The following is a 16,503-nucleotide window of genomic DNA, read 5'->3' as shown; positions in this document are numbered from 1 at the left end:
ACCTCACCACTGCTGGAGTCAACCCTGCATCATTAAGCGCCAGTCAGAGCCAAACAGAAGAACCATCCGTCATTTCCAACCTTCTCCCCCTCCGGTGAAACGCTGATGCCGTGCTCTATCTAGCCTCTCATCCGCTTTCATAGATGGAGGCGGGAGGGAGGGGTGGTGGTGGGGGTCTACCATCTGTATCTCATTATTGGAGATATGGTTTGAGTGAATGAACCGCACGTCAGCATCGAGCATTCTGAAGTGCTTAAATAGCAAATCAAAGCTATGCGTGGTGTCATACTTTAACCTCCCGTCAAGACAAGCATGACAAACTCGGCACGCCTATAGGCTCTATGTGTTCAGGCTAGAATAATGTAGCCTCCCCATAAAATGAATGACATAGGCCTCGCCATGCTATTCCTCAGAAAGAGCTGGATGATCACAATCTGTCGGCTTATTACTGTACCTACAAATATGACACCCGATCAGCTGTTGGCCACGGGGTGCAATATCAAGAGGGAGGTTATGGAAGGAGGAAAGTGTGGCCTTGCTGTTGATTGGAGGCGCCTCTGCACATGTGATTTCGCAATCAGCGACACACTTGACGAGACTTTTTCAACCACTGACACAGTCGAAGAGCTCATTGGCCAAAACAAATGCCATAAATGAATAAACAACACCTGTTTTATACTCGGTGTGCACGTAAAACCCCCCCACTATTGAGGTGATTTATGTGAAAATGATCAGATGATTATGTTCTAATTATGATGGATAATAAAAACATGCAAAACATAAAATAATGATCATATAAATACAACAATATATAATGTAGAAGGACACAATGTATAGCTGTGTGACACTCACACAGAAGAAGAGAGTGCACCATCTATAATGTAAAGTAAAGGCTGTTGTTGTTGTTCTTCAGGATTATTGGAAAGAGATGTCGTATTGATTTTCAACATGAATCCCCACAAGAGCTTGTGCTGATGAGCTGTGAGCCTGTTATAAGCCAGCAGAGGAGGTTCACATCCAGTGTGGGCAATGTGGCTTACAAATGAGTATCCGGGAGAGAAAGTGAGTGAACGTGTGTGGTGGGTAGTGAGTGGGTAGACACACACACACGCACACACGCACACGCACACGCACACGCACACACACACACACACACACACACACACACACACACACACACACACACACACACACACACACACACACACACACAGTTGGAGAGCCTGAGGCAAGCAGCAATGTAGCAACTGCTGCTCTTTCTGAAGTGACTCAGTGCATCAGTCCATTAGAACAGAAACGAAGGGGAAGCTCAGCAGCTGCTCCTCCACCTGCCTTCTCTCCTCCACCTGCCTTCTCTCCTCCACCTGCCTTCTCTCCTCCACTCTGGCTTCTCTCCTCCACCTGCCTTCTCTCCTCCACCTGCCTTCTCTCCTCCACCTGCCTTCTCTCCTCCACCTGCCTTCTCTCCTCCACCTGCCTTCTCTCCTCCACTCTGGCTTCTCTCCTCCACCTGCCTTCTCTCCTCCACCTGCCTTCTCTCCTCCACCTGCCTTCTCTCCTCCACCTGCCTTCTCTCCTCCACCTGCCTTCTCTCCTCCACTCTGGCTTCTCTCCTCCACCTGCCTTCTCTCCTCCACCTGCCTTCTCTCCTCCACCTGCCTTCTCTCCTCCACCTGCCTTCTCTCCTCCACCTGCCTTCTCTCCTCCACCTGCCTTCTCTCCTCCACCTGCCTTCTCTCCTCCACCTGCCTTCTCTCCTCCACTCTGGCTTCTCTCCTCCACCTGCCTTCTCTCCTCCACCTGCCTTCTCTCCTCCCCTCTGGCTTCTCTCCTCCACCTGCCTTCTCTCCTCCACCTGCCTTCTCTCCTCCACCTGCCTTCTCTCCTCCACCTGCCTTCTCTCCTCCACTCTGGCTTCTCTCCTCCACCTGCCTTCTCTCCTCCACCTGCCTTCTCTCCTCCACCTGCCTTCTCTCCTCCACCTGCCTTCTCTCCTCCCCTCTGGCTTCTCTCCTCCACCTGCCTTCTCTCCTCCACCTGCCTTCTCTCCTCCACCTGCCTTCTCTCCTCCACCTGCCTTCTCTCCTCCCCTCTGGCTTCTCTCCTCCCACCTGCCTTCTCTCCTCCACCTGCCTTCTCTCCTCCACCTGCCTTCTCTCCTCCCCTCTGGCTTCTCTCCTCCACCTGCCTTCTCTCCTCCACCTGCCTTCTCTCCTCCACCTGCCTTCTCTCCTCCCCTCTGGCTTCTCTCCTCCACCTGCCTTCTCTCCTCCCCTCTGGCTTCTGTTTGCTACGTCATCATAGTCAATAAAGACTCTTTTCATCAACACTTGTGTTCTTTGATTTGCTTAATAGTAATAATTGATTTCACTTAGATGGCTTTTCAAGGCACCCAAAGCACTTCACATATCGGGGGAGGAGATCTATATGTGTGTGTGTGTGTGTGTGTGTGTGTGTGTGTGTGTGTGTGTGTGTGTGTGTGTGTGTGTGTGTGGGGGCGTGTAGCACCCACCTGGGTGATGCACGGCAGCCAGTTTGCACCGGAATGCTCACCACACATCACGGTGGAGAGTTGAGGGCTGACCACTGAAAGAGCCAAGATATCGAGTAATGATTAGGTGGCCACGATGGAAGGAAGGCCTGTGTGGGAATGTATCCAGAGCACCGGGGTTACACTCCCCAGGGCAGCGGGGTTACCCCCCCCAGAGCAACAGGGTTACACTCCCCAGAGCACCGGAGTTACACTCCCCAGGGCAGCGGGGTTACACCCCCCAGAGAAACAGGGTTACACCCCCCAGAGCACCGGAGTTACACTCCCCAGGGCAGCGGGGTTACACCCCCCAGAGAAACAGGGTTACACCCCCCAGAGCACCGGAGTTACACTCCCCAGGGCAGCGGGGTTACCCCCCCCCCCCCCCCAGAGCACCGGGGTTACACCCCCCAGAGCAACAGGGTTACATTCCCCAGAGCAACAGGGTTACACCCCCCAGAGCAACAGGGTTACATTCCCCAGAGCAACAGGGTTACACCCCCCAGAGCAACAGGGTTACACTCCCCAGGGCAGCGGGGTTATCCCCCCCCGCAGAGCAACAGGGTTACACCCCCCAGAGCAACAGGGTTACACCCCCCAGAGCAACAGGGTTACATTCCCCAGAGCAACAGGGTTACACCCCCCAGAGCAACAGGGTTACATTCCCCAGGGCACCGATGTTACACCCCCCAGGGTAGCGGGGTTACACCCCCCAGGGTAGCGGGGTTACACCCTTTTACCCTTGAGTGCCGGTGCGATCTTTAATGACCACATAAAGTCAGGACCTCGGTTTAACGTATCATCTGAAGGACAGTGCTAACTCACAGGACAGAGTCCCTGACTGTTTCTGCTTTGGGGCATTGGATATGGGGAGCTTTATTTTGGTGGATGCATGGAGGGGGCTTTGAGCTGGTGGTTTGTTGGCATGTTTGTTGGCTGCCTTTGGCATTTTGATGTCTCCTTGTGAACTTGACTGGGCCTGAGTGGAAGGAGACTTGCAGGAGGGAGTGTGTCAGTAACACTCAAGGAGTGCAGTGCAACCTGGGTGTCAGGAATGAGAGGGATTTGCACTTAGTTTGCACCATGTGCCAATGATTCACAACAACATTAGCCAATAGTCTCTATAGTGAAATACAACGGAAAAGGACGCCAAAGATCCTGAGAAATCTTCTGCATAGAGAGAAAGAGAGAAAGAGAGGCAGACAGAGATGCACTCTCATTCTATCTCTCTCTTTCCCCCCCTCTCTCTCTTGAAGACAGGATAGCCCTCCTCCTTTGCCCTTGGCTCGGCTGTACTGTATGAACAGATGCCAAAAAAAGTCAGAGAAAATGTAATAACCTGTGAGACTAAATGGAGGGGTTGTACTTACTGTCGCTGTCAAAAATGCACAAGCTATAAAGTCATGGCTGCGGAATCGTCTGTCTTGTTCCCTGGGCTTTTCTCTGCCCCCCTCGGGACCATAAAAAGTAAATGGACTGCAGTCACACTGTGTAAAACTGCCATACAGTGCATCATAAGGGCACTGTGCACCAACATACAGTGCATCATAATTGGCACTGTGCACAAACATACAGTGCATCATAAGGGCACTGTGCACCAACATACAGTGCATCATAAGGGCACTGTGCACCAACATACAGTGCATCAAAAGGGCACTGTGCACCAACATACAGTGCATCATAAGGGCACTGTGCACCAACATCATAAGGGCACTGTGTACACAGTGCATCATAAGGGCACTGTGCACCAACATCATAAGGGCACCGTGTACACAGTGCATCATAAGGGCACTGTGCACCAACATACAGTGCATCATAAGGGCACTGTGTACACAGTGCATCATGAGGGCACTGTGCACCAACACACAGTGCATCATAAGGGCACTGTGCACACAGTGCATCATAAGGGCACTGTGCACACAGTGCATCATAAGGGCACTGTGCACACAGTGCATCATAAGGGCACTGTGCACACAGTGCATCATAAGGGCACTGTGCACCAACACACAGCGCATCATAAGGGCACTGTGCACCAACATACAGTGCATCATAAGGGCACTGTGCACACAGTGCATCATAAGGGCACTGTGCACACAGTGCATCATAAGGGCACTGTGCACCAACATACAGTGCATCATAAGGGCACTGTGCACCAACATTCAGTGCATCATAAGGGCACTGTGCACCAACACACAGTGCATCATAAGGGCACTGTGCACGAACACACAGTGCATCATAACGGCACTGTGCACCAAGTAGCCCGCTGAAGCCACAGATAGAGCCCATGGATTTTAACATCCTTGATAGAGCGTCCGTCCGCCTGCCATGTCGGAGGTTCTGAGTTCCATTCCCAGCTCTGTAGACTGCACAACGTGGGTAACATAAGCATACTATACAGTTGTTCTCAAAGTGGGGTCCAGCGACCCCCAGGGATCCTTGTGGGGGTTCTAGGGGGTCCAAAGAAAAAAAAGTGCAAATAAACAGAATCTATGACTATGGGTTTCATACACCTTCTGTGATGAAACATCTAAGAGCAAATATCTTATCAGATGGGGGACCCTGGGACAAATATCTTATCAAATGGAGGTCTGGTCTATTTTGTGTCAGTTTGTCTTGACGTGAAAACGTTTGACAAACACTGCTATATAGAACACATAATGCTTACTGATGCATAGCTCATTCAACATTATGCACTCAGAATGCATTTTAAAGCAAACATTAAGGATCTACAATGAGCCTTATGTTATAACATACAATACAACAAAGCATTATACATGTGCATAACATGCTAATATTTAGAGCATCATATACTTCATGTTAAGTATGTATTTTGTGCGCTACGCGCGCTCAATTCCTAGGCCTGCCCGCTACGCGAGCTCGCTAGCTCAGCACTAGGTGCCATAGTGCATTATAGAGTGGTAGTGGTACCATCAAATACTATTTCATTCACCCTGCTTCTGTTCATTCAGCAGCTCCTGCACTGCAGCGCATTGGTTCAATAGGAGGGGGGCAGAGAGAGAGAGCAGCAAGAGACAGGGAGAGGAGGGAGAGAGAGCGACACACGCGCACGCACACACACACACACACACACACACACACACACACACACACACGCTCGCCTACACACACACACACACACACACACACACACACACACAGAGAGAGAGAGAGAGAGAGAGCAGCAAGACAGGGAGAGGAGGGAGAGAGAGCGACACACACACACACACACACACACACACACACGCTCGCACACACACACACACACACACACACACACACACACACACACAGAGAGAGAGAGAGAGAGAGAGAGAGAGAGAGAGAGAGAGACAGAGGGGAGGGGTAGAAAAATATTTTATGAATGAAACCCGGTCTGGTGACGTCAATGCTGAACGCTGACGGATCAGTCACGTGGGTAGGGAGTAGGCTATAAGAGTATGCAGCCGCTGTCCGTGGTACTGAAAATAGCCGTGTAGAAATACAGAGGGGAGTTCAGTAAAGAGACCCAAAACAAAGTCAACAACAATAAATAACTATACAGTCAACCTAAATAAACAACCAAACAACAACACAGAGACACCATCTCTAATTGGCTGTGAGCAGGAGCGGTAAACAGTGAGTCATCCCGCTGTGGAGTGACGGAGGGAAGTGAAGAGGAATCCCCGCCTGGCTGCTCTCACTGGACAAGTAAGTGTCAACTTCTTCAGCTTATTATGGCGAAAACGTCCGTTTGTAGCCTGACTAACCCTGTCTGCTGCTGGCCAAACAGCGATTTGGAAGTGACTCATATAAAAAGGCTTGGGGAGATGAGGTGTCAGCAAGGTGTGGTAGCCTACTCAGCTTAGCCTAAGACAGTCCAGTCTATTTTATAGCATTATAGGCTATAAGAGGGAAAGAAATAAACTTTTTGGAATTTGGAAGCTAATAATAATAATAATAATAATAATAATAATAATAATAATAATAATAATAATAATAATAATATTATTATCCCAGAATCGATGTGTCTTCTAAAACGATTGTTTCTCATTAGAATAATTTAAGCTATTGTTTATTAATTTATTTTATTTATTTAGTGGACATAGCGAGTTTGGGTGCAAAATGATTGATTAATGGTATAATCTTATTTGTTGCCATAGCTACTGTGAATTGCATTGTTTTGTTTCTGGGCAATAGAGAGGTAGCCTACTGTCCCTCCCTCACATCATCATTATCATTATCGTCATAACGACATCGTCATTTTCGGGTGTCATCTCCATGACTCCCTGTGCCAAAAATAACCAAATGGAATGAGGACTTACTGAATCTTTGCATCTTGTCACATAAAAATGAGACTGTTTAAATGTTGAACACTCACGGGTTTATTGAGGAATCTGGTTTAGGTAGTTTGTGTGTTGTTCATGTTGTCAGAAGTGTGGAGGTGTCTTCAATTTATGCTGACAGATTTTCTTGCTTCTTGCCTCACCAAGGCGGATTACTAATCGGCTTTGCTTTGTTGGTAATAGTGTGACCTGGGCAGGCATTACCCTCCTTACCAGAGAGGAGAGGAGACAGGGAGAGAGACGCAATAAAACAGTTTTTCTCTAGTTTGTCTGGCAACATGCCGTCATAGCCTATCCTGTTCACTCGGATCATTTTCCTGCGAGTTTCCTGACATGATCTGACGACCAACATTATGGCTGCATTCCAATTTCCAAACATCCAACATTGTTTGAATGCAGGCCAGACAGCAAACGCCAGTCATCTCCTAACTCCAACTGCACAAAGTAATGGCATAGCGCCAGTATGTCACGGTGGTCCGTTAATCCGTTTGGAAATGAAGAGGTGGGTATATCCTAGAGAAGAGCAATAGAACAGGAATCTTTGGTATTCGTTGGTGTGCCTATGAGCAACTTGTTGCATCTCAACATAATTATATAATTCACAGGCGAACAGAGTCATTCAATGGCTCGGAGTCTATTTCCATCAGGGCAGACCACGCCCCCCCACACCACCTGCGCAGCGCTGTCCTTGGTACTGATATCTCTCCTCTGTCCTGTTTGGATCTGACTAGTTTAATCATTGAGTTGCGAGATTTTCCAGCTATAGTGACTATGTCTAACTAATCCTTGAAGAGCTTAAACTGACCGCTCACAGTTTCATGAGATTAGGCTACATTTGAAAAGGGGGGAAAGGAAAAAAGGCAAATGACAATCATCCAGTATATTACCTCTTCACTAAATGTTTCTGTTTGATCTCTGCTCTACCGTCTGTTGACACAATCAGTGAAGTCACAGTGTGACTGACTTCACTGATGTCGTCAGGCCATTGCAAGGTGTGTCATTGCAATTGCTGCTGGTGACCACTGGAGGGCGACAGGAGTTAGGGTGCAGATTCCCCCTTAGAACCCCTGAATACTAACCTGACATTGCCAGATGGGGGCGGTGCAGAGTCAGGCTACCTGAATACAGCTGAAACTACAAAAAAAGAGCTAATTGGGTTTACATCTATCGTAGCCTACCAATGCTGGGGAAAAGAGCTACTACATCTTATGGATTTGCAATTGCTTCAGGTTGAGTCTGGAACAATTGTCCTATTTCTTTTCTTCTTCTTTTTTGCCAGCGATAGCAGGGGTTCTATGGATGGTAAGTCACTGATGATGTAATCAGTGATGTCATAAGACACTGATGATGTCATCAGTGATGTCATAAGACTGATGGATGTAAACTTAAGGGGCACGCACACACACACCTGCACAAAGTAATGCACAAAGTAATGCATGTAAACTTAAGGGCAATAACACTTTGTGAGCAACACACACACATGCGCGCGCCAATAGAGCAGGCGAGGCCACGCACGAGCCAAGGTGTGGGCGAGCCCACACAGCGGCCGAGCTGCGTATGCACGCTGCAGGGCCAGCTCGGCAAGCTGCAGGGCGGCCAAGCCCTCAAGCGATGCCTGTCATTCAAATTTAAGTGCTCAGTATGCAGTACGTTCACGTACATTCCTACCATTTCCTCATAACCTTTGTATGATATACAGTAGGCTATCTTATGCCAATCAAGTGGGCTAACGTCCTTTGTATCACCCCTAATCAGTTTTTAATTCTGATTATTAAATATAAATATTTCAATTAATGTATCACTGACATAGAAAAAATAGAAGTCTATAGGTGGTCATGCTATAAAGATGTACACATAAGACAAGATCTGTTAGATAGGATAAGTATGGTGAAAAAGTCCCTGTTCTATGCAATGCTTGCTACTATATCTCTTGTCGCAATACCAGCTAATGCTTTTCTTGGCAGTGGGTCCAGAAGCATTAAAAATAAGTGGATAGCCTTAACTGACCCTCATAAATATGAAATTATAAAACACCCTGTCTTAATTATTTTGCAGTCTGCCATAATATGATGCCAATATAATTAGGATCATATATGTGGCCATTTAATATGTAAATATCTATATTATATTGATTTATTGATTGATTTATGTATGTATCTGTTTGTTTGTTTATTTGTTTGTTTGTTTAACAGTCAATAAACATATTGTGCCATATAGCTATAAGCTCATTTCCACCTGTAGTCCCTGGGCAGAAGGCAATATGGTACAACACAACATAGGACAACATGGGAGCTGTGCGGTCGCCAATCGCACTTCCGAAACAATTACAAAGACACGATAAAATTACAATCAAAGTGGTTCCTTATACCTCCAATACTATCAAACCACCTTATATACATCTAATATATTCACTGTATTCAAAGTGTAACCGAGTGAATCAGAGTCCTCCTGAGTCCCGAGTGGGAGCGAGTTGTTGGCGTTAAACTCACTAATTCTTGATTCATTGGTATTGGTCAAGAGCCCTAACAATGCCTGCAGTTATGTTACAGTCCATTCTGTTCTATGGAGAGGAAAAAATAAGTATATTTTCCGTACGGAATTGTGTATTAATATCCAATTCTTCATACAAGATAACTGACACAAATCTCTTCTTCTGTTTCTCTCCTTCCTCCAAGCATTTCTGCCCATCATCTTTAACGACCACGCTGCACCCTGTTCTGAGTGGCCATGATCGGGTACCATGACGCCTCAAGTACTCTTACCCTCCTGGTCCTCCTGACAGTGGCTTCCTTCCTCCATCTGTCCAACCCCAGCCCCATCAGCACCCCCCGCCTCGTCGGTAGCCCACACAGGGCTGCGTCTCCTGGGCTAGCCACGGTGGGAGACGCCGGGGAAGGGAGGGGTGAGGAGAACGGATCGATAGCAAAAGGAGGCAAGGAAGTAGAGGAGCAGGGAGAAGAGACGGACGAGGATGAGCTCTTTAAAGGCGTGGATCCAAAAACTCTGGCCGCAGTTTTACTTGAGGCACTGAACAAGCCACAGACAGAGAGGAGGAGGGAGGGAGAGGAGGGTGGAGGGACAGAGGGAGAGGAGAACAGAGAGAGGGAAGAGGTGAAAAAAGAGGGCGAAAGAGGAGAGGAAGTGAGAGCGACGGAGGGAGCGAACCGAGACAGAGACGGACGACAGGAGCTGGAGCTCGTGATGGCCGCGCAGGGGAGGGAGGCACGAGAACAGGAGGAGGAAGAGGCAAGGAGGAAAGCAGAGGAAGAAGAAAAGATGACCGAGAAGGTGACCAGTCGCACGATGAGCCAGACGGTCGCGGTAAAGACAGGGCAGCAGCCCACCTCTCCTAATGGAAGAAGGGAGGAGGTCATGGGGAAGGAGGAAGGCCTGGTCACCGCCCCCCAGCAAAACAACGACGAAGAGGAGGAACAGCTGAGCCCAGAGGAGCTGAAGAACCTAGAGACGATGATGAAGGAGTTTCCAAGTTTCAGCACAGCCAGTAAGAGGGAGAGAGACCCCGAGCAGCAGCGAGAGAGCAGAGGCTACAGTTCCTACAATGACATCCCACCCAAAAACAACGCCATGTCTAAAAAGAAGCTGAAATGGCAAGAGGAGACACAGAAAGGCCTGAACTTTCCCACCTTCCGCGGAGGCAATTTTATGGATGAGTTTGAAGATGCAGACTTTAACAATGCTGGTGGTAATGCAGCCCAGCCCCTACCTCCACCAGAGAATGATGCAATGGAGGAAGAGGAAGAGGAGGAGGAGGAGGAGGAGGAGGAGGAGGCTTTGAGTCCCGAGGAAGAGGAGGCTCGGGCCAAAGTCGAGCAGGAAGAGGTGAGGAGGCAGGCCGCCGAGGCACAGAGAGCCAAGGTGGAGGAGGAGAAGCTGGCTGACATTGCCTCTGACATGCTGCTGCAGTACATGGTCAAACAGAACAACGGGAAGCGGAAGTACAGGGAACAAAACGGGAAGTACCCGTCTTCTCTGTCCAACGCGGCGGAGGACAAGCGGTCAGACGAGGAGCAGGACGCGATGGAAGAGGATGACGACATCGACCCACAGACCATCGACAAACTCATCGAGATCTCCAGCAAGCTCCACCTCCCCGCCGACGACGTGGTGGACATCATCAACGATGTCGAGAAGAAGAAGAAGAAAGATCTGCCCCCTGAGATGGTGTCACCTTGGCAATCATCCTCAGCTACCAATGCCGTTTCAGATCCCAACATCCCAACAGATCGAAATAGCTTGTCTAAACAAGCCCCTGCAGCTGTTAACCCCCTCAAAGCCTGGTTCCAGGAGAAACCACAGACCAAACCATCGCTCGCCAATCAGGATCTCTGGCTCCAACCTGCAAAGCCACTGTCAACCAATCAAGATCTTTGGCCCAGACGTCAGAAGCCCCTTTCAACCAATCAGGATCTCTGGCTCAAATCACCGAAGTCCTTTTGGACCAGCTACCCTCCTTACTCCACTTACCAATCCTACTTCCAAAAGAAGCCCTACCGAAGCTACTATCCCATTTATTTTCCTGCTCCGCCAAAACCCAAACCCCGCTACTACGCTCCCAAGTCTGCTCTCACCCTCAACAACCTCCTGGGGACTTCAGTAGACTATGACTATAACTTCCCCCCCAAACGCCGTTTCCGCAACTGGGTCCAACCCAGGCTCAGAAGACCCCCTGCAAGCCTCCAGCAGAGCCCCTACTACACTAATTATGTCCTCCCATCGTATCGCCGGACAATTCCAGCAGGAGCGCTTTCCAGACCACGCTCCCCTTCCCGATTGGCAGTGATTCCTCGCCAGCCAAACCGGTTCTATTACTCGCCCCGGGCCCCTATTGTGACCCGGGATGAAGATTATTATAGCAGGCAGCGCGGGAACCAGGCGGACGAGCGCAACGATGACGATCTGGAGAAATACATTCAACAGATACTCACAAAACGACCGCGGCTGTTCCAATGAATGAGGGATGAGAGGAGAAGAGAGTGAGAGGGAAGGAGGAGCGATGAGAGGGAAAGACAATTTCTTTGTGTATTTATTTGATTCGCGTTTGTTTCTACTGCGTATTTCCAGTTTTTTCTTGGTCCTTTTTGAGAGCCTGGTAAAAAAAAACCATCCTGATAAACGTGACCGATCACGTCTGGACTTCCAGCCGCTCACAGCGATTTCAGAGGGCGAGAGTACTTCCCTTGACAGACAACTCCTTCAGCCAATCAGCATCGCCAAATCGCCAAATCCAGCCAATCCAAATACAGTCGGGAAAAAAACGCAAAAATGTATTTTCTGCAGAGAAACTTCACTAGTGCATTCTTGTTCCTGTTAAATTGTGGTTATTGATTGTATTTCTGTAATAACTGCACTTATGGCTGTGTTTTCTCTACTAACGTCGTTAACGTTACCGCTCTTCGCTTCTGGCGATGCCATTACTATTTTGGCAGCCGATTGGCCTGGTTACATTCTCATTTCTGGAAATCGCTATAGGCGGCTTGAAGTCCAGATTGATCCGTGGAGCAAAACAAAATGTGAGTTGACGTGATCAGTATGGTTTTACCAGGCTACCTTTTTGATAGCGTATACGTACAGGTTGATTTGGCCTTTTTGATAGCGTATACGTACAGGTTGATTTGGCCTTTTTGATAGCGTAGCGAATGACTGTTTGAGTAAAATGGACATTATGTAGGAAAATGAGAGTAAAGATGCACAGACCCTCCTCCCCCGTGAAGGAAGGGAAACAGGATGAACAAGGCTTGTCAGAAAACAGCGATGGGCACAGATTTGCATCATCACACTAGAACTTTTCATTGAAATTCCCGACATAAAGACATTCTCCTTTTCCACGTTTGGACATTTTAAAGTGCCAGCAAAGGAGGACTTTATGGTGGCACGGTCCTCTTCAAAACCATTTGCCCTTTTAAAGGATAAGATGACCCGACGATGAGACCTGGACAATGTGTCAAAAATGGTTGCAGATAGCCTACTTGAAATGCTTGAGGGATCCTGAGATTTTACTATCGAGACACATGAAAAGAACCCATGTGTGATTAGTTAAATCAAGCATCAAGAAATGTTTAAAAAATAGTTAATATCCAGAATCGCACACCAGTGACACACAACTAAAATAAGTGTCAAATTAAACTCATAAATAATGTAGGACTGGCCTTGTGTCAAAACCAACCATTATTTTTTCATGTTTTTTTTTTTTTTTAAAGGGGACAGATGTTTATAAATTGTGATCATTTCAATGAGGCATTGTTGTTTGTATAAAGAGAAACTAGCAAAAAATATTCTGAACTATAGCACCTTTTCATAACATGTATACCACCGAGGCCCTTTATAAAGAAGTATAACATACAAAGAAAGATATTTCACATAGATGGCTGTGGAAGCCACAGAACATCACTAGAATGGTCTGGATGACTCATCGTCCTTTTGCATAACTTCAATTACCTTGTTGCTATGGTGCCAAACCCTGGTCAACCTGCAGAAGGAATTCTTTTACAGTTCAAGTTTCACTGGAGAACTGAACTATACAAAGACTAATAGGCAGTAGAGTCAATGGAATTGTTCCCAACGGTCAAACAAAACCTGCATATCGACGACTCCAACTATAAAGTCAACAAAACCTGGATATCAACGACTCCAACTATAAAGTACAGGATTTGTTTGACTTTGGTTCACCTCTGCACTGCAGACCAGGCAGTAACAATTCCCCATTTTATCTTTTACATTTTTCCATCGATCATCACTAGACCCATCCTAATGGGTCCTTTTGTTTTGTAAATGTCATCCAATGTTTCCACCTTTTTATGTTGTTTTTGGTGACTTATATATATTTTTCTACATAACAGTCACCGTCCATACATTTGTACGACACAGACTTGTTTCAGATTAAGTTTGCTTTCTAAACAAATATCTACTGCCTTATTGTTTATGCCCATGACATTAATCTCATAGCATTTTATGCATTTTTCTATTCCATAGCATGTGGTTGTCCACAAAATGAAGACTTACTGTAAACCGTTCTACTCTACAATGGATCGGAGGGAATAATATCACTCATCTTCTGGAACCGACTCCATTTGGTGACGGGAACAGCTCATTCAATTTCAAGTCCATTCAAGCGATGAATCTAAGTTGAATTCACAAATTGAAAAACAGTAATATGGGGATTTTTCAATGGATGGACTTGAAGTGGAATGGAAGTATTCCTGAGCCGTATTCCTGAGATACCACTGTTAAAATGACTGTTGGGCGATTGACAGTTAAGTTGTTAAAAGACTGTTGAGCTGCCTGAGATTTCCATTCTTTACTTTGGTGTCTACCAGTAATCAATACATGAATGCAGGAGAGAAATCAGTAAACCAATCTTCAACTGGACAGGCCAAATATTGCTCTATGTATTTATAACCTAAATATTGTTGACCTTTGTGGCTGTCTGTTGCTAAGGCACTGGCTAATCTTATAGCATCAGTTCCGCCAAGCCACAACAAAATTAGAGCACAGACAATCTCATAGCAAAAACAATGTTACTGTGGCCAGTGAAAAAAACATGTAAATTCAGAGAAAAGATGTCAGTTTCTAACAAAGCAGAGAGGACACACATCTTGGTACAGAGATTGAATGAGATGCTGTCTCACATTTATCATTTTTATCTGGAGATGTGCCATGAGGCCTATCGTTCTTCTTGGCTTGAGGGTCACACTGTTACAGTCCAGTGAGTTCAATTCATTCAGGCTCCACGAACGCAAGAACGTTTGAGCTCGCTGAACTCGGCTGCGTTTTGTCATTTGACATTTAAACAGATCTGGTATAGGTAGTAGACTAGAGACAATAATGGAAAGGGATGGTACATAGACGCGTTGGCTCCTGCAATTTGCAAATGCTCCAGCCTTCTTTAAGCTTACAATCAATACAAGTGCCCAATCACGTGAGAAAGGAATGGAATAGAAAGATGGAGGGAGGAAGGAGACAGGGGGGGAAAAACAACAAAGCATTTCCTTTCATTTTGGATGTTTTTATAGTGAAATAATGGTGTGGTAAGTTATGGATTCAGGGAGAAGTAGTCGAAAGCGAGACCAGAGCTGAGCTAAGATAGGGAAAGGAGGCGAGGCGAGGTGTCTGCACGTTTATGTATACTTGCATCTATAATGTGTTGCTTCTTTGAAGACTTAACGAGCATAAATCAAAAAAAGTATAAAAAAATCCTAAAGACGACGGAAACAATGAAAATGACGTTAGCGTACCAATCATCGTTTGAATCTTGTATAGGGAAACTGTTGTCCATGGTCTTTATAGATGTACCTTGTTGTAACGCTCATAAGAAACATGCGTTTGCTGGATGTAAATACGCGCATGTCAACGACTAGTTTTGCTACAGAGAGAAACAAATAAAATCAACTATTTTTTTATGAGAAAATTGCTTTTTGAAGTTATTTGTGGACACAAGATCATTTTTGTGTGAAATTGTTTGTGAAAGATTCTGCCACACATGACAGGACAAGACACATATACAGTACAACAATATAAAGAACAATACATATATTACTACTACTTACTATACTTCCACAACTACTATTACTACTTGTTTATTGATAAAGCTCCTTATCACAAACATGTCTTAAAGGGGTTTGTTCACGTCATATAGAATATCCTACATGTCCTATATATACAGTAATACATAATGCTTTAATTGTACTTCCTATACTGTCATGTAGGTCACATACTTCATATACTAAGTCATATATATCATTTTACTAGATATCATATACCATACTACACAAACATTATTGCAATTTTAGCATCTTCAATCCACCTGACTGACCTGCATGCCTTTGGACTGAGGTAGGAAACTGGAGCACCCAGAAGATACAATACAATACAGTACTATATATATATATATATATATATATATATATATATATATATATATATATATATATATATACACCGTATATAAGCAATAGATCACACCACACCTATAAGGGTCATGCTTCATATATATATATATATATATATATATACCGTATATAAGCAATAGATCACACCACACCTATAAGGGTCGTGCTTCGCCAGACACCGTGGGCCTTTATAAAACCGTTACCAAGTATGGTAATATGAAAGTATACTAAATAATTCAGATTGAAATGGCTTAATTCACTGTTTGGACCTGAGCCCCTCTGGCTCAGGTCCAAACAGCTCACATCCCTATCAACTCTCCCTTAAGGGGCTCAATAAAGTACACACAGTGACCATTAACAGATTTAAAAGTTTTAGAAAAGTAGAGCCAATGTCACGCCCCTTCGATAGGGCCCTATGCAGACCAGCATCGGAGTGAGTGGCTCTAACTGTGGTATATTTAGTGTGGTATATGCAGTGTTGGGGGGAACTCATTACAAAAGTAACATATTACATGTAATATATTACTTCTAGCAGTAACTCAGTAATATAACGTATTACTTATAGGATTTCAGTAATATTATACCAGTTACTTTGTCAAGTAACTCAAGTTACAAATTGAGTTACATTTTATTAAATCAAAGCACATATTTAAAAAAGATACAATCATTTCCTAATCAAACTGTGTGTTTTTATGCAAATAACCACTATAGATGACAATAACAAAGGAAAAGAATAACATTTAGA

The 16,503-nt window shown here is 45.7% G+C and overlaps 1 protein-coding gene across 1 annotated transcript; it reads left to right on the top strand.

Annotated features, from left to right (window-relative positions):
* Positions 1-9,579: 9,579 nt before the first annotated feature.
* On the top strand, positions 9,580-11,823 carry vgf (VGF nerve growth factor inducible; the record flags this gene model as incomplete). Its single annotated transcript, XM_083640164.1, has 1 exon — positions 9,580-11,823. The coding sequence occupies one exon, from the start codon at positions 9,580-9,582 to the stop codon at positions 11,821-11,823; it is 2,244 nt and encodes a 747-aa protein (XP_083496290.1).
* Between the last annotated feature and the right edge of the window lie 4,680 nt (positions 11,824-16,503).

Source organism: Poromitra crassiceps (assembly GCF_964638095.1).
Source record: "Poromitra crassiceps genome assembly, chromosome: 7".
NCBI classification, from domain to species: domain Eukaryota; kingdom Metazoa; phylum Chordata; class Actinopteri; order Beryciformes; family Melamphaidae; genus Poromitra; species Poromitra crassiceps.
The sequence above is the reverse complement of the archived record's forward strand: the minus strand, read 5'-3'. Positions and strand labels throughout refer to the sequence as shown.